Raw genomic sequence first — 24,051 nt, 5'->3', positions numbered from 1 at the left:
TCTGTAAAGTCTAGGGACAGAAAGGTGGATGTTTCTGTAGAATGACCCACTTACCCTCATGCCGTTCCACACCCGTAAGACCTTAGTTAATCTTCGGAACACAAATTAAGATATTTTAGTTGAAATCCAATGGCTCCATGAGGCCTCCATAGGGAGCAATGACATTTCCTTTCTCAAGATCCATAAAGGTACTAAAAACATATTTAAATCAGTTCATGTGAGTACAGTGGTTCAATATTAATATCATAAAGCGACGAGAATATTTTTGGAGCGCCAAAAAACAAAACAACACGCTGGTAGTGAAATAACACGCTGATTCATTTGTGCTCCGATGCTTCCTGAAGCATTGTTTTGAAATCAGCCATCACTAATAATAAGTCGTTATTTTGTTTTTTTTGGTGCACCAAAAATATTCTCGTCACTTTATAATATTAATATTGAACCACTGTACTCACATGAACTGATTTAAATATGTTTTTAGTACATTAATGGATCTTGAGAGAGGAAATGTCATTGCTGGCTATGAAGGCCTCACTGAGCCATCGGATTTCAACAAAAATATCTTAATTTGTGTTCCGAAGATTAATGAAGGTCTTACGGGTGTGGAACGACATGAGGGTGAGTAATAAATAACAGAATTTTCATTTTTGGGTGAACTAACCCTTTAATATAGTAGTATCTGACATTTATTCACAGATATATTGTTATTTCTTTTATTCATGGATAGGCTATATTGTTAACTGGATGAATGACGGAAGTAAGCAGTTTCCCAAGAAATCTGTCCTGACAACTCAAAAATATTATTATTAATAATAAAGTAATTATTATAGACAGTTTGGAAGATGAATTCATGATTCACTTACTCATTTAAATTCTGAACAAAAAAAGCTAGAGTTTATCTTTATGCACCACATTAAAAAAAGTCACTCAATTAGACAACCAAGGTAAACAACATTTACAAATTTATTTCTAACAATGTACAGAAAACTATAATTTACAGAAAGCCTGAAGATTATTATGAGATAAACTGTCTAAAAAAGATCAGCACTCATCCAGGAGTTAGTTGTGGTTTAATGTGAGCCTCTATCAACACTATGTTCATGATCATTCATCATGTCCAGAAATGATCCTGCAGAGCTGAAGTCTTTCCAGCTGGATGAAGATGTCATCTTGAAACGGTTGAGCCGGTGTGTGACTGGTTGGAGGAGGTTGTGGCGGCGCTGAGCAGAGAGAAACCGCTGTGACTCGACTCCAGGCTGCTCATGGAGCCCCTGATGGAAACACAAACACACACACCTTTAAACACATCATTTGGTTTTTCAGATTAGTCCAGATGGTGTGCTTTTTTTTAGATTTCACTTTTCAATATGTAAATATCCAGACCTGAAGTCAGTGGACTGCAGCACCTCTGTGAAATACATGACTTTGCACTTGTGTGAGGAGACCTGCAGAGAGGCCAGAACATCGTCTACACGTGGCCGACTGGAGGAAGTGCATGTTGGAGTGCTGTAAAGACGCCACTGCAGGATGTAGAATCCAGGCCAGCGAGTCACATGAGAGCCCTGATGGGAAACATGGATCAAAGGAAGAGAATGAAAGTAGGAAGAAGTTTATCTCTCCTTCTGATCAATATATTTTTTAGTCATGCGAAATGAGGTTTCATGAGATTCCCCCACCTGAACACTCTCTCCCTCTCGGCAGGTAAGGGCCGTCTCCACCATGCTGTAGTCTTGTCCCAGCATCCACGATCGCTCAATGAGCTGGACGTTGTTTCCGGCGGGGCAGGCGAGGTTGTGTGCGTTCAGACCGTCTCTTTTAGCTGGCTGAGGAGCTCTTCTGGAGTGGTAGATGTTGAAGATCACGTCGCCTTTACACACGTCAAAGTCCCACGTGATGACGGACGATACGTCTGTAATCTCTATCAGCACCTGAAAATGAATGAAGGGATTTATATTTATTTCATAATGCGTAACACACAGCGCTGACCACCATTTTGAACTGAACTGAGAATCTGGGATCTGAATTGGTGCAGCAAACAGGATACAGAACATTTACATAAGAAAGTAGAATTGAAATGAGATTCAACAAATTACTCATGATATTGTCAATTTCTATTCAAATTCACAATCATGAATTGAAAGGGAGCCGATTCTAAATATGTCCACCTTGGTAACTCAATCATAATACACTATAAACTGTAAATATGTACAGATCTGCACCTTAAACAGAACTTGGCTAACAGTATTTGATCTTCACACTGCATGTCTTCTTAGAACCAACAGGTGGCACCAATTATCAACACGCTGTATATGAAACTGAACTTTGCAGAGCTGAAGTAAACAGCAGCAGATGTATATTATCGAGTGTTGTCTGTGAATGAGCTGTACCTCATGTGGAGCTCCCTTCAGCACACTCGCACTCTTGTAGATGGATTCATTCCACAGTTTAACCTCCTCATTTTCCAGCTCCTCAGCCGTGCGGTATAGAGACTTGGGAACCAGACCCCCCTCAGGAACATCACACTGAATTAAACAACAGTCATCCATATTAGATTAGAAGATATTAGATTGTTATAATTTCTTTCTGAATAAATACACAACTATATGTGTCCTGTAGTAGAGAATGATCTTTTGTTCTTTGGCTTCAAGGCAAAAGCATTTAATATGAATGCATTTGTTAGGGAAAAAAAGATAATCACAGTCAAGTTAAGGTCAGCATTTCCTCTGTGCTTTCTGTACAGCATAAATAAAAGAACATCACGAATATACTACCAAACAATCTGATGGTCATTTCACATGGAAAGTCAAAGACAGCAGATTTCAAATCACATGCTTTTTTGGGCTAGCCAAGTCAGTCCCATTGAAATGAATAGAAATGCTATTGGATAGCTTTCTAGAGGTATCATAATCTTCCTTGAATACAATATACAAACCACAACAACAAACAAAGTGATATGACAAGCAAATTATGACTATAATGGCAATTTGTTAAATGTAGACAGTTATATCAATCATATTATATTACATCAGCATGATCCCATGTCATGATGATTTTACATTATTTTACCTCACTATTCCATTCCTGGAGAGAAACAACATCACACTGTTGGTATTATATATTCTCTTGTGAAAAAGAAGTGTGCTTAATTGTATTAAATGTGCATTTGAAGTGTTCTTCAAATCTTAAAAAAAAACATATTTTTAAACAAGATAATATAATATTTTAATAAAAGGCCACTTACTGTAAATGCACTTGAAGAGAGTATGTTTTTTAACACACTTAAAGTGGGCTTTGTAATAATGTCAAATTAAACGTTTTATTTTAAAGTACATTTTAAATCACTATGTTTTAATAATGTTTTGTCATGCTTTGAAGTGGACTTTAGTTTTAACTGCAGTGTGTTATCCAATGTTAAATTTAAAGTAAACCATAAGTTTAACCATATTTCAAAATACAACAGAGGTAATAATGAAGTTACATATGAAGATGTACTTAAATGGGTGAAAAACACTAAGTTCAGCTAATTGCATTTTATATAAATCTTAAACTACAATAACGTTTCATTCAGTTGCATTTAACATGAAATTAAGAGTCTGAAAACATTATATTCAGTTAAGGAGAGTCATATATATATATATATATATATATATATATATATATATATATATATATATATATATATATACATACACACAGTACACTAAGATTTTTTATGTTTTAAAAGAAGTTTCGTCTGCTCACCAAGTCTACATTTACTGAATTAAAAATACAGTAAAAAAACAGTAATATTGTGAAATATTATTACAATTTAAAATAACTGATAGCTATTGGTATATTTCACAAAGTAATTTATTCCTGTGATCAAAAGCTGAATTTTCAGCATCATTACTCCAGTCTTCAGTGTCACATGATCCTTCATATATCATTCTAATATGCTGATCTGCTGCTCAAGATATATATAATATATACAATTGTATAAAATATATGTGTACAATATTTTTTTTTCAGGATTATTTGATGAATAGAAAGTTCAAAAGAACAGTGTTTATCTGAAATCTAATCTTTTGTAACATTATAAATGTCTTTACTGCCACTTTTGATTGATTTAATGCATCCTTGCTGAATAAAAGTATTCATTTCTTTCATTTCTTTTCAAAAAAATAAAAATTCTTACTGACCCCAAACTTTTGAACGGTAGTGTATAATGCTACAGAAGCTTTGTATTTCAGATAAATGCTGTTCTTTTGAACTTTCTATTCATCAAGGAATCCTGAAAAAAAGTACACAACTGTTTTCAACATTGAAAATAATCATAAATGTTTATTGAGCAGCAGATCAGCATATTAGAATGATTTCTGAAGGATCATGTGACACTGAAGACTGGAGTAACAATGCTGAAAATTCAGCTTTGCATCACAGGAATAAAATTACTTTGTCAAATATATTTAAATAGTACACAGTTATTTTAAATTGTAATAATATTTCACAATATTAATGTTTTTACTGTATTTTTAATTAATTAAATGTAGCCTTGATGAGCAGACGAAACTTCTTTTACATTAAAAATCTTAGTGGTTCCAAACTTTTGGACTGTACTGTGTACTGTAGTAATAAGTGTACTTCTGTTTCACAAGGTTTTAGCTGACTGAGCTGCAGTGAGGAGTGTCTGTTTGACACAAAGCACTGTGGTTTTTAATGGTATATGTACACACACACACACACACACACACACACACACACACACACAAAAAACTATTTAAATATAAATATGCAAAAGCTTATTTGAGAATGACTTGTTGGTCTAGGGAAGGTGCATGACATGTTCCTTATGTCCTATCAATGCTACACAGATGATCCACAATGCTTGATTGCGTGCTTGCAGATGATGACCTTCCAGCTTGATGGCCCCATTGTATCAACATATATCCTAAAGAAACAGCAGCTCCAGCTCAATCTAGGTCACATGCACCACATGACCACATCTCAATGGCGCCCTATCATACAGAATTGCACTATACAACATGTAATACAAGACCTCAAATTTATCCAAGGCTCTTATCATCTCAAGGCTTGATTACTGCAATACCTCTGTAATAAACATCACTGTAATACCATTAAGCTTCTATATGTAATAAAGAATGCAGCAGCACATCAGGTTTTCAACCAACCAAAGAGGGTTAATACAGGAGTGTCAAACTCATTTCCTGGAGGGCTATATTCCTGCAGAATCTAGCTCCAATCCTAAATAAACAGACCTGAACCAGCTAATCAAGGTATTCAGGATTAACAGAAACTTCCAGCCAGGTGTTTTGGAGCTAGTTGGAGCTAAACTCTGCAGGACAGTGGCCCTCAAGGAGTGGAGCTTGACTCATGTGAATTAATCTGTAGATTTGAAGACTCACCAGAGAGTCTCCTCCTAAGAAGTCAGGGATGAATTCTCTGTTGATGTAGTCCACCAGACCTCCAGGCCCCTGGTAGTCGTTCCCAGCATAGATGAGAAACTTCTTCCGTGTGTTTTCATCGATGAATGGACTCACCTGATAGCAGAACAGGGTGCAACAAAAATCAGCAGGTCATTTTTCATTAGCACTGCTAACACAGACAAAGGCAAACATGACATTTACAGAAGCCCGGTAATTAAACAAGGCCAGATGAGTGAAATAACACCACGCTAACATGACATTCAACTCTGATGGGTCAACGTGTAGCAACATTTACAACCATTGAATGAAGACTGAGTATGTGCTTATCTATATAGTCTTTCCCAATATTTTAAACTATTTGTTAACATTCTAACTATTTGTTCTAAGTGTGTCATAATGTGACATCCTATGAGTTTGTTTCTGTGTGTGTGTGTGTGTGTGTTTACCAAAGTCCAGAGCACAGGAAACACTCTGGGTGCTCTTATTATGAGGAGACGGCCAAGTGTTTCAGGGTAATTGGCTCCTACAACTTCTATCATCCTCAGCAAGGCTTTGATCGCCGGTCTCCACAGATGCCTCATATTTAACCCCTCAAGATCCACCAGACATGTCCAACAACTACAGCACAAGAGCAGTTATTTCTTTGGGGTAGAGGCACCATGTACAGTAAAACACACAATGTGTATGGCCACTAGGGTTGAGGACTAAGAACTGATTCTTATTCATTTATTCAGTTCCATTTAAAATACTGGCTGGTTTTCATGAGGTTCGGTTGTTAGCAGTTAGCTAAGTGGAGTTGGAACCAAATCCACAATAATCTATTTTTTCTTTTGATTCCCATTTATTATGGCCATTGTTGGGTAAGTTACTCTAAAAAGGTAGTTGATAACTAGCTACTAGTTCCATCTTCACCGATGTAATTACATTACAAAAGTATCGCATTACTTATTATTACTAATTACTTTCTAAATCCCATATCAACCTCGACTAGTTGAACAATACAAGAATAGACATGAAACGGCTCTTTTAATTCTTTCAAATGAATAATAAAATTGCATAAATTATTCTTGAACAGTAAATAAATTACTTAAATAACAGTATTTAAAGGGAGAAGGTTACAGTAAATCATACATTTTAACATTAGATGTTAAATCCACTATAGTTTTATAAAGATTTGTTCTAGTCTATACAGAATTTAATGCATTTACAGTTGATGTAACTGTAATTAAATTACAGAAAAATTAAGAGTAATCCTTTACTTTACTTTTTCAAGGGAACAGTAATTTAATTACAGTAATTAATTATTTAGTAATGCATTACACCCGACACTGATATAGCCACTATACATAGATTAATACATGATCTGTTTGGTAATGCATGAATACAATAAGTACCTGATTGGTTTTCCAAATATTTTGGTATTCTCTTGACAGTGTCTGAGACCTTCCTCATTGATGGACAGCACCTAAAGTTTGGGTCAAAGGTGAAGGGGGTCAGTGAATATGGTAATTTCATCAAATTAAGCCAGAGAACTGGCATCTCTGGTGTAGTCTGGTTTATCACAAGTCATTTTTATACTGCTAACTCCAAAATGGCTTGCTCACTGTGGGATTAAAGCACTATGTGGTGACTTTCAGCTCCCTGTTTAGAAAAGGGTGATATGACCAACATCTTTACCACAATATAAGTGATTTTCAACCACTGTTTTGAAATGATGTGTATTATTCAATTTCATTTGACTATGACTGTGAATATTTTGATTTATAATTTTAGAGTATTTGTATTCATCTAACTCTTACATGTCTCAGAAGAGTCTCTTCTCCCAGCGTCCGCACTAAACCTTTCGTGTCCATTTGTCCAAGTCGAAGGATATAGAGAGGACGGCCATCTACATAATACACACACACAGAAGCACAGAACCACATTAACTTCTGCTTGTTTGATATTAATGCAGCCTATGGGAAACATCTCGCTCAGATCAATTGCTTCAACTGATCTTTATTTCAAAGGCTGACTGTATGTCTAGCACAGTTATGACTTACACGCATCCTGGTTTGAGAGGGAAAATGCCTCTCCATTAGTTATGTGGCACATAGTCATGTTTTAAATGTCTAAAGTCAAACTAAATGTGATAGTAGAGATGGACCTTTGTCATGGTGATGCCAGCCTCCGGTGTAGTAGTCCTGCAGTAGCTGCGGAGACTGCCACGTGTCTAACAGGAAGTCAATTTGATGCTGTTTCCTCCATGTGAGCGTCTGGCACAAAGCCTCTCTGGCCTTTTCCAGATTAAAGTCCCGTGAGCGCAGGAAGCGCAGCACATGCTCGTCTTTAGGGATCTGAAAGGATTCATATACATATGTAATTAAGTCAAATAAAATCCTTCAATCTATCCCAATCTAAATATAACCATGTCAAGTAAACAAACAGAATGTTTTGCACCAAATATTATACTTTTACATTTACTTAAATTCAAAACTGCTGATTTAACAAAACTGAAAATCATTAACCCTTAAATGCATACCTCGGGTCTTTAGTGACCCGGGACGTCATTCACTACCCTCCTCCTCGTTCATTTTTTAAAGTTAGACATCAACCTTCTTGGTATTCCTCAATCAATTCATTATAAAGAATATAACAAGAAAAAAATCATAAAATTATAAAAGAATGCCTATTTTTGTATACATTTTTTGTAAAAATTGTATAGGGTCGCAAACGACCTGAGGTGTGTATGAGTGTACGTATATTTTTTCTGCACAACAATAACTGAATCTTAGATGACAGCATAAGTGCAATTCACCTTTATTCCATAAGGTGGTAATGTCTGATACAATGCTGAAGTGACGACTCATTCAGACAGAAAACGAAATAATAAGAAAAACATGAAATGGCTCAGAGATTTACTGCAGAGCAAGTACTGAACGTAATCAAATATGACTGTAACTGGATGGATCTGGTGAAGCTGTTAGTGATCGAAATTTGATTTTGAAGATGTTGAAAATTATATAGTTCTGAGAATATGTTTGAGATCGCGAATGGCTCATGTTCGTGACCTCAAACATAAAACTAGCCCATTATTTGCTGAATTTACTGGGAAATGAGCTCTGACGAGGACAGTGGTGATGGCATAAAACATCTGTTCAAACTGAGCCCTTTCAAGCTCCAAAAGGTAACAAAATACGATTTATTTTATTCTTCTGTAATTGTTACTCTAATATCAGAGGATTTTTATATTATCACGACAGGTAGAGATCCTTCCGTGTTAGATACACACTGCGTTCCAAATTATTATGCAAGAGACAAATCAGTAAGATTTCTGTACAATAAACATTCAGATTTTAGTTTTTCTAAGAAAATGTTTGTTCGTTTATTTATCCATGTCTTTTTAGATAACTGGTGTCAATCTCAGACAAAATAATTTGCCAGAGGTACTCAGAGGTCGTTCCACATTATTAAGCAAGTCACAAATCTCATGCAATATGGGGGAAGAAGGACCTTTCTGAAGATGAAAAGCATGAAATGGTGCAATGCTGTGCAAAAGGCATGAAAACAACTAATACTGTGTGAAACTGAATGGAGATTATCGAATTATCATAAGATTTGTGAGTGATTTAGAGAACAGCAGAACTCGGTCAGATAAAGGCTTATTAATGAAAGTTCCTGTCAAAAAAATTAATTGTATTAGAAGGGCAGCTATAAAAAAACCAGTGTTGAGCAGCAAACAGGTATTTGAAGCTGCTGGTGCCTCTGGAGTCTCAAGAAGCTCTCCATGCAGGCTGGCAGTTGTGCGTAAAGATGCATTTCAGTCATCACTAACCAAACCTCACAAAGAGAAACATTTACAGTGGGTTTAGAAATACATGAAGACTCATTTTTAAATAGTTTTATTCACTGACTAATGCCGTACTACAATGGCCACCACGTTCCAACAAGATTGCGACGTCAGCAAGGAGCTGGCGGGTGAGGATTTGGGCTGGAATACTGGGAAGTGAGATGGAGGGTATTAAAATGACTTTTGCAAGATATGTGGAGTTCATAACTGGCCATTTTCAGCTATGGTATAAAAACGAGGATAGTGCATAATACAATGCACTATTGTACAATGCACTATTCACTATCCCATGCTGCAAAAAAACCTGACAGCAATAAAACTGTTTGAAAATATATTTCTACACACACTGTAAATGTTTCTCTTTGTTAGGTTTGGTTAGTGGTGTCTAAAATGCATCTTTACGCACAACTGCCAGCCTGCATGGTGAGGTTCATCACAGATCCAGAGACACCTGCAGCTTCAAATACCTGTTTACTGCTCAACACTGGCTTTTTTTAATAGCTGCCCTTTTAATACAATTCATTTTTTTGACAGGAACTTTCCTCAATAAGCCTTTATCTGACCGAGTTTGGCTGTGCTCTAAATCACTCACAAATCTTATGATAATTCGATAATCTCCTTTCAGTTTCACACAATATTAGTTGTTTTCATGCCTTTTGCACAACATTGCACCATTTCATGCTTTTCAACTTCAGAAAGATCTTTCTTCCTCCCCATAATGCATGAGAACTGTGACTTGCTTAATAATGTGGAACAACCTCTAAGTAGGGTTTCCACAGATCTGGCAAATTATTTTGTCTGAGATTGATACCAGTTATCTAAAAAGACATGGATAAATAAACAAACAAACATTTTCTTAGAAAAACTAAAATCTGAATGTTTATTGTACTGAAATCTTACTGATATGTCACTTGCATAATAATTTGGAACGCAGTGTAGATCCGTAAGAATGATTGGCGAAACAGTCATGCATTTAAGGGTTAACAAGACTTTTGTCTCGCAGTATATTTTGGTAATTTTATTGATTCTTATTTGCTACATTAAATCTATGACATTTGAAAAACATTAAATATTAGATCAAATTAGTGCAGAATCAACTCTGCCCATGTCAAGGATCAACCAAATTTCCACATGCATAGTGAAACCTGGATGTTTAGGAAGGTGCTGCAGTGAGTTTTGTGCAATCTAGTGGTTTACAGAAGAAAAATAAATCAATTGCGCATTTTACCCCTGGTCCAACTTTATCCACGCTGTCCCCTACAAGTACTTTATTCTGAACATTGTACTCACTTTGCCTTTGTGTGTTTCCTGCAGCCACTGTCGTAGGCGAATGAGGCAGCTCTCCTGGAAGGGGGTCAGCTGTCCCAGATAGCGTGAGATATAGTCTGCATCTAACTTGTCTACAAACAAAACGTATTGGCGTATAATGGCATTAGTCTAGCAACACACTAACACAAATCTATTTTCATGAGTTCACATTTACAAATAATCAGATAGAGTATGCATATTTGGCATGCAGTCCGAGGGCAGGCTCCGAGCTCGGAATTTGGCCTGAACCCAGAGTACTCCCCCCCGTATCCCTTGCTGTGATATGCAACTGCAATCACTCATGTCTTGGACTGGGCTACTGTCTACTGTCTATAAAAGTTATTATGTGTGAAATGATTATTTGTTCCTTATTATTAATGTTAAGCATCCTTGAGCTTGGAAAAAGCGCTATATTTATTAAACATTATTATTAATACTCAACTAATACTCTAATGAAAGACAGCTGGCATGTAGTTGCAAAGTTACTTTTAGTCAGTGGAATGTCTAAAGTAGACCATCGAAATAAAGTGCAACCACAAAACTATCTTAGAATATATTAAGCAGTGAGGTTTCTTTCAGGATGCAGTAGGATGCTGCCTTTGAAAGTACAGAATCTGTCAAAGCAGGCTGTAGATGTCAAGGCAGCTCACTAGATTTTGGACATGCTGATGCTCAATATCATTTCATTCCCCTCACATTATTATATTTATGAGCACACGCTCACGAGGCAGCAGTATGATTCATCTCACCATCCGGAGAGCCTGGCAGGACGTCTGTGGAGCTGGGGTGAACTCTGCTGCTGCATGCTGGGATAGCTCTGGCTGAGCTGACAGGAGGTTGGTGAGGTGTGGTGGGGACGGGAGGAGGTACCCAGCGGGGCATGTGAGTAATGCCCTCCTCCTCCAGTTGTTTGAGGTGATATTCAATAATCTCTTTTCCCTGTGGCGCAAGAGAGACAAATAGAGATTGATACAAGAGTTTACGCAAATGAAGCAAGTAAACATTGGCTTTAGTTACACAGACGCATGAAAACATACTCTTACACGCAAGCCAGCCACAACTAGGACATTACAAGAAAACAGATCCTGATGGTAGACAAAGGAATCTAAAAGCAGGAAGGAGATCCTTGAAAATAAAGCAGTAAGAAACTTGGCAAGTCAGTCAATATCACCGTCTAGGTCTAGATAAAGTAAACATTTATTCAGTGAAATAAAAATAAGAATGTTTCAAATGCTTTAGGGTTAACATTTACTTCTAGTTGTCTAGGTAACTTTTACAGAGCCTCTAACAGAACTTTTGTACAGAGCCTCTGAGAGGACTGGGTGATTGGAAAAAAAAGATGCTTTCGCAATGCTTTTTTTTTCCTCAATGCTTTTGAATTTGCTTGCAAAAGTTTTACAGTGATGGAAATACTATGAGATGGGAAGAACTATTTTTCCAATCAGGGCTTGACATTAACACACACACAAAATAATGTCAAAATGCCGGTCTTGGTGAGTATTTATGTAAACACAGCCATTTATGTTTTAAGTGAATGTAAACAGTTGAGATATGAAACGCATGTGTAACAGTATATTGGATCCATGCATCAGTTCTTAAAGTGACAGCAGCTTAATATACCAATTTATGAGATACTATTAAAAATATCTATATGCCAGTTTTTTCCTATGGTATCGATGTCAAAATTGTGGTCAGCGAAAATGCCGAATGGCTAGTAATTTTGGAAAACCACTAGCCAGAGTGGCTGGTGAACAAAAAAGTTAATGTCAAGCCATGTTTCCAATGCTTTTGTGAGGGAATGCAAAGTTTCTCAGGGGTATTCAAAAGTTTTGCAAGTGAACGCACCGTTTCTGGAACATTTGAAATACTGTGGGAAAAACACAATGTAACAGGCCAGGAGAAAGTTGAGGTGTGAACTTCAAAATAATAGTTTTTTGGGAACAGAGATGTGACGCACAATAGTTTTGTAAGTGAACGCACCGTTTCTGGAGCGTTTGGAAACACTGTGGGAAAAACACACTGTAACATGGCAGGCCAGAAAGTAAAGATGTCGACTTCAAAATAAGAGTCTTTGGAACAGAGATGTGACATACAAAGGTTTTGCAAGTGAACGCAAATTTCTGGTGGTGAAAAAATGTTTCCTCCTCATAGTTTTAAGGCATATCTCTCATGGCTTTTTGGGTAAAATAAGAAATTATTTTTTTGCCTCAAAGAAAATTAAGCATATTTTTGAAACCATTACTTTATTGTGTGTCTGTGTGTTTTGTCATTACTATTGTAAAAATGATTTTTTTTACTCTAAATGTGTCTTCATTTGGCTTCACTTATTTTTATTTAGGAATGGTTTTAGGTATTGATATGGGTTTAATAGATATAGGTTTAATAGAATGAATTTGGCATGTCACATGTAGTGATTCATCCATCCAACCAACCAACCGTCCGTCCATCCATCCATCCATCCATCTGTCCATCCATCAACCATTCAACTAACCAACCATCCATCCATCAACCATCCAACCAACCATCCATCCGTTCATCCAACCGTTCATCCGTCCATCCATCCAACAACCAACTATACATCCATCCATTCAACAACCATCCAAACAACCAACCATCCATCCATCCATCCATCCATCCATCCATCTATACATCCATCCATTCAACCACCATCCAAACAACCAACCATCCATCCATCCATCCATCCATCCGTTCATCCGTCCATCCATCCATCCATCCACCAACCAACCAACCAACCAACCAACCAACCAACCAACCAACCAACCAACCAACCAACCAACCAACCATCCATCCATCCATCCATCCATCCATCCAAACAACCAACCATCCATCCAACCAACCAACCAACCAACCAACCAACCAACCAACCAACCAACCAACCATCCATCCGTTCATCCAACCATTCATCCGTCCATCCATCCACCCATCCACCAACCAACCAACCAACCAACCAACCAACCAACCAACCAACCAACCAACCAACCAACCATCCATCCGTTCATCCAACCATTCATCCGTCCATCCATCCATCCATCCATCCATCCATCCATCCATCCATCCATCCACCAACCAACCAACCAACCAACCAACCATCCATCCATCCATCCATCCATCCATCCATTCAACAACCATCCATCCATCCATCCAACCAACCAACCAACCAACCAACCAACCATCCATCCATCCATTCATCCAACCGTTCATCCATCCATCCATCCATCCATCCATCCAACCATCCAACCATCCATCCATCCATCCAACCAACCAACCAACCAACCAACCAACCATACATCCATCCATTCAACAACCATCCAAACAACCATCCAAACAACCATCCAACCATCCATCCATCCATCCATCCATCCATCCAACCATCCAACCATCCAATAAGAATAGGAATGCAAACAATCAACCAATAAGTATAGGAATGCATACACACCTTTTTTATACTAGCGGCATATTGCTTCATTGCGATTTTCTCTGCGGTGCTCTCAAAGCCGAAGAAGGATTTGATGTCCATGCTGGCAGACTGCTCAAAACAGGTCCAGTCTTCATTCTCCGGGTGAACCTGAGGAGGGATTGTTCAAACATCAGGATCTCGCTTAAACCAGCTAACACATAAACACATGTCTATAAGTAAGAGGGAAATGGCAGGATGTGGCTTCAGACCGTGTAGCAGCAGTGTTCATAGACATTGACTCTGCTGGAGAAGGACTCGTTATAGGCCTCTATGTGCAGAGTTCTCTCTCTTCGGTCCAAAGAGTTCTTCTGGATGAAATATATGTAGTCCACTCCTGCTATCTGTACACACAGTCAATGTATACAGTAATTATATTATTCTAATGTACACATTTTAACCAAGTGAAATGCTCATCATGTCACAGGTTATGACATTTTGGGTTCTATAAAATCAAATACCCTCTTCAGAAGCCGAGGGGCCTCAACGTCCACGGTACACCTGCGTTCAATCACTTGTGTCGCCCCATCTTCACTATGACACTCACTGATGATGTCACTGTTCACAAACATGGGTATCAGCGGACAGTTTGGGAATCTTTTCTCATAGGCCTATGAGAGAAAAGGATGAGACAGATGTAAGTGTGGGAGATGAAACAAGGGTGAAAGAATGTCTCCCCTGCTAACAGGGAATGTTCTCATAATTTTGGCTTACGTTCTGGCAAGTTCTCTCAAAGTTATAAATGAATGTTATCTGGCCTTTAATATTGTTCTCACAAGGTTAGCACAAAAATTGTATTTATATACATTGTAGAAGGTTTTTTTTTTATGTCCTCATAATGACAGAGTAGTGTTCATTTAACACAGAGGATTTTGCTGTGAAGAATGTTGAGTTGTTAATAAAAATTATGTTTGAAAGAATGTCTCAGGAACATCATACCAACCTTTAAATGACATTCTATTAACACTAAGAAAGCTGGACATTTTTATGTTCATGGAATGCTTCAAATCAGAATTCTTAGAATGTTGATTTGTTGAAAAAAATTAAGTTAAGCGAGTTTGGAAAATGTTCTTTTAACAAAAATTTGTTCTAATTTTTTTTTTTTTTTTTTTTTCCACACAATACAATGTTCTTAAAAAATATGGTTCTCTTCAGCAGAAAAAAAAAACATATAGATTAGATATGTTTCTGAAAATCTGACACGTGTCTTGTGATATGTTATTGTTTTATTTTCAGTTGATTTAGTAGCTCATTTGACCAGGTTTCCAAGTACAGTATGTCACATGATGTCTTAAGTCAACGATACCGATTAACTACAGGTACGCCTGTCAATATTTACTCCCTAATCTCTCACTTTTTAAGGTTCCCAACTGTAAGAACAGTACATAATACAGAAACAATATACTTTATATATATAAAAAAAAAAAAAAAAAAAATGTATATACGTGAATAAACTGAACTGAATAAAATGTTATTTTATTGCATGTTAGTTGCAATTAAATATACATGTATTATAGTTTACATTTATATTAATGCAATTATTTTAATAAATATTGCAATTTATAAGTTTTTTGCCACTTAAGTAGGACTGAAGTACATGTTTATACATAATTTCATTATTACTTTTATTGTCTCTGAAATACAGTTAAAGTTACTGCTGAATGTACTGACAAGCATGAATGGTAAGTTAAACGAAAATATTTCATGTAATATCTATTGAAACGTATGTATTTGTAATTTGTGATGAAGTTGCAGTTTAGTTTAAAATATATTAACTTTAAGTGTAGTGTGTTATGATTAGAAAGTGTAGGCAACTCTCTTTAATCACACTTATGTGGCTTTTTTTTCATTAATATTATATTGTCTGCAAGTAAAATACTCAGATATATACAAATAGTCTGTTTTGAAACATTTGCATATTATTGTAAAAATCCTTTTTTACCAACATTCTTACTTCCAGAATGTTCTGCTCTATTTAGATTGGTCTCTGATGACGCAGATATTACACACTACAGCTTTAAATTGCATCCACGCTAATGCATTAGCCATCAGTGCAGATGTATTTCTGCTGAACTGTGGATGAGGTTTTTCCCAGTATGTTTGTTTTAGTATGTGTACTCTCCTATTCCACTGAGAGTCACGTAGATTAAACAGCAGCAAGATCCTGCTAAAAATCAAACAAAATTCTATTATGTACACATGTGCAAAATGTAAATGATCTATAGACTGTGTGACCCACTAAACAAAGGCAAGCTCCTTCCCTCTGCACACTGGCTATATGTAGAATAGTGTATGAAATGGAATACATTGTCAGTATAGCGTGCTACATTGTTGTCACATGATCTGATCATGTAGCTTTCAGTTATGATCTTAGTTTAGTTTATTTATTTAACATTTAATCCATTTTTTGCATAAAGAATTGTCATGCTGGAATGGAAATTCTTGTAATTTTGGTCACTGTAGAAGCTCATATGCATACTGAAAACCTGCAAACTGCACAGTATACATTAAGTATGGTAGCCTCTAAAATTCTGCCAATATCTCAACCTTTGTGTTAAATCAATGAAGTGATGATGTCCATGGACGTCATCCATTAAAGTGATTGATCAAACAATGAAATGTTTTCTCTGGACTAAACACAATAACAGCATTTATGTAAGAGATGGTATAGCATTGTGTATTACTTCCTACTTTTAGGAACAATAAAGCCTCAACTACAGCAGTCCTATAGCTGTTTGTGAGAAGTTTCATAATTCAAATAAAAATTCCTTTTAAATGCATGTTTAATACCTGAATATCAATTGAATGCAACTGAATTACAATTCTGTACAACTCGAGAATTATAATGGTAATTTAAATTTAAAGTAGAATTAAAATAGAATGAAATTCAATAAATTTCATACAACTACTTTGTTTTTTTTTAATTTCTCATCATGAATTACCAAAACGTCTGTTCTTACACACAATATATGTGCAATTTCCAGAAATATTAGATTTTTTTTTTTATAAATGTCATTATATTTAATGAACTAAAATAAATGTATTCTCTATTTTTATCCTGGAATGTCCATATCAGGGAAACATATACATAATTAGTCAATATGAATGATCTGTGGTGTTGAACTAATGAAATGCCTCTGTTGTGTGACTGTGTTGAATTTCTTTGAATTGCAGTTCAGGAAATTCCTCTTCCTGTCATTTCAGAAAGTCATGTGGCCAACAGAGTGCAACAGTCAGGTTCTGGAAGTAAAAACTATAAAAAAACCGTATAATCTTATAATCTTTAAAGATACTGTGAGCTACATGGTAGTTAATCGATGGTATGTGTGTTTGTTGAAGCCATCCGCCTGCATTAATTCAACTTAGTTTTAAAGTAATAGTGTTTAACAGTGGAATTTGTGGTTTTGTATCTGCTGTACAGAAAATTCCTCCAATCAGAGAATCAAAACAAGCAAAACATGCCAAAAGATCTCTTAAGCTCCACCCACTTCCACGAAGCACTGCGAACGACGACTCTCTCTACGCTCTCAAAATATTTAAATATTTTGTATATGTATATACATATTTTGCAATAAACTTAAAATATATATATGCAATTAACCTTTTTAAATGAGTAGTTTTATATTTGTCCAACATTTTTAATTCCATTATGATGTTTGCAATGCTCCATGTGATTGTAGTTCTTTTACCTTTATTTTTTTGTCCAATTTTCAAAGTTTGTAGTGTTATTATTTACCTCGTAAATGATTGGTTTTGTTCATGGCTTATAGCGAATTAACAGAACTTTTCTAAACCAATGGGCTGAACATTGGGCGGGCACTAATGCACTTGGTTCAATTCAAATTCTAGCTAAACTGAATACCAATACTTCAATTGTGAATTTTGTTCATCCTCGGTGGTCTACGTAGAACAATCCCTGAAGTTTCTTCTATACTAACATAATTACTTGTTGAAGTGGGCCTTATATTGTGAGCAACAAGCCACTGATCAAATCAAAAGCTCTTCCACAGCTGTTTCATAAGCACAACACCGCTGTAAGCCTTTGTGACATTAACCCGAGGTTTCTGCCGCAGAGGAGATTTGATTGACAGGAGAGGCTGAGTGTGCGCACTGATTCATGTCAAGTGTGAGCAGCAGCCCATGCTGACTAAACCGTGACGTCAAACTGTGCACTCAGCAACTCTGAAAAAACAATTCACAATAATAATGTTGATAAGAGCGAACGATTAGTACTTTCGCCGGGGGAAATGATGTCATTGTGGGGGTGGCGAGGATCAATGCATGTGAACTGTAACCTAATTAACCGACTGATCAATCATGCCTTGAGATTACACGACGCTTAAGCCTGCTGCTGTGCCAGAATTAATACTGCGACTGAGACATTCAGACCATTATTACTTGGCATCCATATGTGAAATAAATCTTTTTTTTAGTATATTTATAAGAATGAAAGCTAGATATTGAGCATTAAAACTTCACAACCACAAAATGTCAAAATATACTTTCTTTTGAACAGTACATCTATATTACTATTTAATGCATTGACAAAAAGTAATACATTTTTAAATGTGGCTCTTTCCCTTGATAAAAAAAAGTATGCTTAACTACATTTAATAGGCACTTGTAGTGTACTTAAAAATCTAAAAAGTATGTATTTTTATAAAAATGTACTTGCAGATAATATAATATGAATGAAAATAAAGCCGACTTAAGTGTACTTACAGTGGATAAACTTCCATGACTATGCTTCTTAACACACTTAAGTACACTTTTAAAAAGTGTACTGGGTAAAAAAAAATGTCAAATTACAGTGTATTTTACAATGTTTAATTGCACTTATTTTGATGTGTTGACTAACATATTAAAGCACATGTCCAGTACTTCATTATAATCAGAACTAGTGTCATTTGATATTACATTTAGGCCTGGTTTCACAGACAGGGCTTAGCCTAAGCCAGGATTAGGCCTTATTTCTATTAGGGTATTTAAGTAGCTTTTATAAATTTACCCTAGAAAAATAACATTACTGGTGTGCATCTTGAGACAAAACAATGGCAGTGACATATTTTAAGATATGTCAGTGCGAGTTGCTTTCAGTTAAAACAGCTCAAACATGCATTTTAGTCTAGGACTAGCTTAAGCCTCGTCTGTGAAACCAGGGGTTAAAGAATATTTTAAATGTACTAAATTGCAGCTTTACAAATACATTTAAATGCATTACTCATTTCAATAGAAATGACATTAAAGTATATTTAGTTTATCATAAAGGCTTGTCAGTTCATTCAGCGGTGACTTTTACCATATTTAAATTATTAAATTACATATAAAGATGCACTTAAGTCCAACTTAAGTGCATCAAAAAGTCCAACTAATTGCACTTAATATAAATATAAACTGTAATACATTTTCAGTTAATGCAAATAACATGCAATTAAGTGTCCAAAACATAACATTAAGTTAAAACTTCATTCTTTTAAAGTATATTATTTCCATAATAATTACACTTATTTTAAAGTAGGCTAAAGTGCACTTCTTTTTTTACAAGGTTTCTCAGGTCATGGTAAGTGTTAATGATCTGGTAATGATTGTGTAAAGAGTGAGATTTAAAGGTCACAAGACAGTCGTAAATGGATTTAAGCGTGTACTGGAGTGCTTATGTCATCTGCTCTTATATCAGCCTTATCAGGGCAGCTGCTGATGTGGAGATGGGCAACTGAGATACTCCAAAGATCCAGATTTTGCATATTAGGCACCATGAAAGTAAATTGAAATGTTATATTCTTATTCAATTTATTTTTATTACCAAATAGCTTTGGCTTAATTCTAAAATGAGAAATTGTATTTCTTTCAAAACAATATGTTCATGTTAATTCTCAGTAAAATTGTCAAACTTCTAAACATTCTTTCATCGTGTGAGCCTCCACATGCAAAATGATCCATTCAATTATCAAAATCTGTCGGATATGCATGTATATTCCATAAATAGCCTACATAAAACATGGAATGTTTGTAATGTCTGGTGAACTGGTAAATAACCTGCCATTGTAATGATAGGAATCACAATCTTACCAATAAACCAATCAAGTTTGGAAGCATATGAAGTTTGACCAGCACCATCCCTAACATTTTTGAACATGGAGGAACGTCTAAATGCCTAAACAGCAACAGCAGTTTATTTTTGTCAAAATGTGTTACATGTAAACTGAAAATTCACAGTTGCTTGACATGTATGAGCATTAGAAAGACAAGCAAGAATGCATGGTGTTGGTGATGTTAGGGGAAGACATAATAGAGTGTGTAAAAAAGCAACTGTGAATTTTCAGTTTACATGTAACACATTTCTAAAAAAAAAGAAAAAAGAGAAATTGTGCTGTATAAATATAAATAATTAGTCCCACTTTATATTAGGTGCCTTCAACTAATGTGTACTAACATTTACTGTAAATGAATCATTTGATATAATGCACTTATTGTGCACATACATGATTTTACACCTTACTAGCAGCACAAGTGTTTAGCAATACAATATGAACACAATAAGTACATTGTACTTTTTTTATTGATGCAAGTACATAGTCGATAAGGACACCTAATATACTGTAAAGTGTTTTTGTGTACTAATGTATCAACTTTTTCCAGCAAATTTGTACCTACTGCTTAAATTTGTATCTAAAAAGCTCAGTGTGATACACAAGAGCATTCAGATAGACAAAACTGACATTCTTGTATAGTGTAGAAAACAGACAGTAGAAAATACACAGAATTTGTATATAACAAATAATTACATGGCGAAAAAACATCTAAACTTTTTGACCAGTATGGCTCACACGATAACAAAACACTTTTTTATTTTGGTGGCATTGGCCAATTTACTGACACAATAACTAGGTTTTGAAGCATGAATTAAATGTTTTGGGCGAATTGTTACTACATTTTGCAGACATGCAATAGAGTTCTGATGTTTCAGCAAACAGTTGTGACATTTGCACTTACAGTTTACAGAATGTAGACAGTTTCAAAAAATGTGTCAAAGTGACTGAGAAAGACTGTAAACCACATCTGTGAAGTTAAACTGACATTTGATGCATGGTCTCTGGAACTGTGCTCAAGAACACCAAGCATTAGTAAGTGTGTTAACAATGTAGAACTATACTGTGCATTACCAGAGGATATTAAAGCAAGAAAACACTCAAAACTGTTACGCAAATTGTTACCGAAGATATTGGTAAATATTTATATAATATAAATAACTGGAAAATTGGATTAATTCTTCTCCCAAGCAATAGCAGAAGCAATTTGAACACATTAATCCAGATCAATCATAATTGTGTGTTTATCTGTGTTTTACAACAGCTTTACATGTTGCTTAACTAATCAGAATTTAGAATCATCAAAATCTAAATTAAATATAATGTATCTGTTTTATAACAGATATAAAAGTTAAGATAAAGTAAAATAATAGGGATATTATTTCATCATCTCAATGGCAAAAAGTGTCCCGATTTATCTGAATTCACCCTACCAGTGAACTTCAACTGGATTTCAGGATCAACATTTCATATTTTGCATAAAAGTAACAAAAAACACTATTAAAATCAAATATTGAAATGTATTTCTTTTCAAAAATGACTATTACCATGACCTGCCCAAAGATATGCTATTATGAACATGTAAGAGGCTAAAGGGCAGACTAGCAGTTTTTAAAATGTATAAATATAGTAAAAGCAGAACTGTGATTTGCAGTCTTAATAGTTTTATTATTTGACTATGTATTTCTCTTGAATTTTGATGGTTTTATGCGCACGGCAGGCAATAATCCACTATTACTGTATATTTTAACACAACTGAACTGCAGAAGCGACCGATTAGCCAGGATGGGAACTTGTAACTATCCATTTTATAATGATGAGCACATGAAACACTGGTTCAATTCAAACCATAAATGCTATTAAAGCAATAAAGCAATAGAAAGTTGTGCTCTGAGGTTAAAGATTTACATGTATTTGCACTGGCGACTGATCTAACAGTCTAGTGAACTCTAGAGCAAAGCAGCTTTGAGATAAAGAACAGCTGACTAGACAAACTATGTGAACATTACTCGATAAAAAATAAATAAATAAAAAATACACATGTGCATGTCATTTCTTAAAAACTCACCGCCATTACGAGTTCAAAAGGGTACTTGTAAACCCTCACAGGGGACTGATATTTTTGCACCATCACTGCACTTCTATTGAAAAGCCCTTCCTAAGGAGAAAAAAACCCAATTATAAACCCAGAGGTTAAAACCAAACTGATGAACATCATTATTAAACACAGAACCATCATCTATATATCTTAAGGCTTTCACAATGTTTGGCATTAAATCGCTCAGTGTTTGTACAGCAAAAACATCATTCTTTAATGTGGCCTCTATGCATGTTTACATGAGCAATGCTACAATAACAACAAGTTCAAACTGAAAATACTCGGTCACTGTGTACAACCAGTGACCCAATATAGGCCCGTGGACACATTGTCATAATTGAAATTCGTTGTTGTTTTATCTTTAGCACTTGCGATTTAAAGGAAACACAAGACTGTGAAACTTCCTGTAAACAGACTGACTCCAATGCGATCGTAAGGTAAACGTTCAGGACAGCCGTGAAATGAACTCTTAAACTTTACCTTTGAAGTTAAAGGCGCAGAGAATGCAGTTGAATGGATGTCTTGATAAAACCCGATGTGAAGGATTAAAAATCCAGTCTGGGTTACTTTAGTTGTTCTGCTTCATTCTACTGCGGAAGTGAAAGCTGCAATTGTGTCAGATGAGGTTTCATAACCCACGTCACTCACACAAACTCCGCCTCAAAACTCCAGTTTAGTCCACTTGTTCAGGCACAAATATGGGGTGAAAAAAGAAGCATTTCTCTTTTCTAGTTAAATTTATTTTCAGCATGAATTGACAAGATTTTTTATAAGTATGAGTATGTTTGTACAGGAATATCAAAATAAAATAGAAAGGGATTGTTTGTCATGATCTTTGATGTTCAAAATCCAACTTTGGTGACTTTGAAAAAACTGGTCTAAAAGGTTTTCTTAATGATAGTGTGCTAAAAGTGGTCTATCAGGACAGAGAGATAGACTGAAATATACATATATAGAGTACATTGACAGACAGGCAGATCTGTCTAGCTCAGTCAGATTTGACTCTGGATTAGACCAGTGAATCAGGCCACAGAATGATGATTATATCACCAGCAATAAGTAGCCAACATCTTCTGATCGGATTTTCTCTTGCATTTATGCCACAAAAAAATATGCTTTAGAAAACAGTTAAAGAAACCAGAGAAAAACTAATATTAAAGGTGCCCTAGAATCAAAAATTGAATTTATCTTGGCATAGTTGAATAACAAGAGTTCAGTACATGGAAATGACATACAGTGAGTCTCAAACACCATTATTTCCTCCTTCTTGTGTAAATCTTATTTGTTTAAAAGACCTCCGAAAAACAAGCGAATCTCAACATAACACCGACTGTGACGCAACAGTCGGGATCATTAATATGTACGCCCCCAATATTTGCATATGCCAGCCCATGTTCAAGGCATTAGACAAGGGCAGCCAGTATTAACGTCTGGATCTGCACAGCTGAATCATCAGACTAGGTAAGCAAGCAAGGACAACAGCGAAAAATGGCAGATGGAGCAATAATAACTGACATGATCCATGATATGTTGATATTTTTAGTGATATTTGTAAATCGTCTTTCTAAATGTTTCATTAGCATGTTGCTAATGTACTGTTAAATGTGGTTAAAGTTACCATCGTTTCTTACTGTATTCACGGAGACAAGAGAGCCGTCGCTATTTTCATTTTTAAACACTTGCAGTCTGTATAATTCATAAACACAACTTCATTCTTTATAAATCTCTCCAACAGTGTAATGTTAGCTTTAGCCCGTTAGCCACGGAGCACTATCAAACTCATTCAGAATCAAATGTAAACATCCAAATAAATACTATACTCACATGAT

The 24,051-nt window shown here is 35.6% G+C and overlaps 1 protein-coding gene across 1 annotated transcript; it reads right to left on the bottom strand.

Moving 5' to 3' along the window:
* Positions 1-945: 945 nt before the first annotated feature.
* On the bottom strand, positions 946-22,859 carry LOC125267916 (SEC14-like protein 1). Its single transcript, XM_048189984.1, has 16 exons — positions 22,703-22,859; positions 22,193-22,282; positions 14,497-14,646; positions 14,248-14,379; positions 14,018-14,146; positions 11,310-11,499; positions 10,543-10,652; positions 7,570-7,759; positions 7,223-7,311; positions 6,818-6,888; positions 5,870-6,041; positions 5,403-5,537; positions 2,388-2,522; positions 1,677-1,928; positions 1,384-1,562; positions 946-1,271 (listed from the first exon to the last, which is right to left on the bottom strand). The coding sequence occupies exons 2-16, from the start codon at positions 22,253-22,255 to the stop codon at positions 1,166-1,168; spliced, it is 2,103 nt and encodes a 700-aa protein (XP_048045941.1). The 5' UTR covers positions 22,256-22,282; positions 22,703-22,859; the 3' UTR covers positions 946-1,165.
* Between the last annotated feature and the right edge of the window lie 1,192 nt (positions 22,860-24,051).

Source organism: Megalobrama amblycephala, linkage group LG1, assembly GCF_018812025.1.
Source record: "Megalobrama amblycephala isolate DHTTF-2021 linkage group LG1, ASM1881202v1, whole genome shotgun sequence".
Classification (NCBI taxonomy): domain Eukaryota; kingdom Metazoa; phylum Chordata; class Actinopteri; order Cypriniformes; family Xenocyprididae; genus Megalobrama; species Megalobrama amblycephala.
Note: the sequence above shows the minus strand (reverse complement) of the source record. Positions and strands in the feature narration are given on the sequence as shown.

Bases quoted from the DNA above. Each gene is read 5' to 3' on its own strand.
- LOC125267916 (XM_048189984.1), bottom strand. From the start codon at position 22,255: ATGGTGCAAAAATATCAGTCCCCTGTGAGGGTTTACAAGTACCCTTTT. The intron at 6,889-7,222 runs GTAAGAGTTAGA...CCCAAACTTTAG, and splicing joins AAGAGACTCTTCTGAGACAT to GTGCTGTCCATCAATGAGGA. The intron at 1,272-1,383 runs GTCTGGATATTT...TGTTTCCATCAG, and splicing joins CTGCAGTCCACTGACTTCAG to GGGCTCCATGAGCAGCCTGG.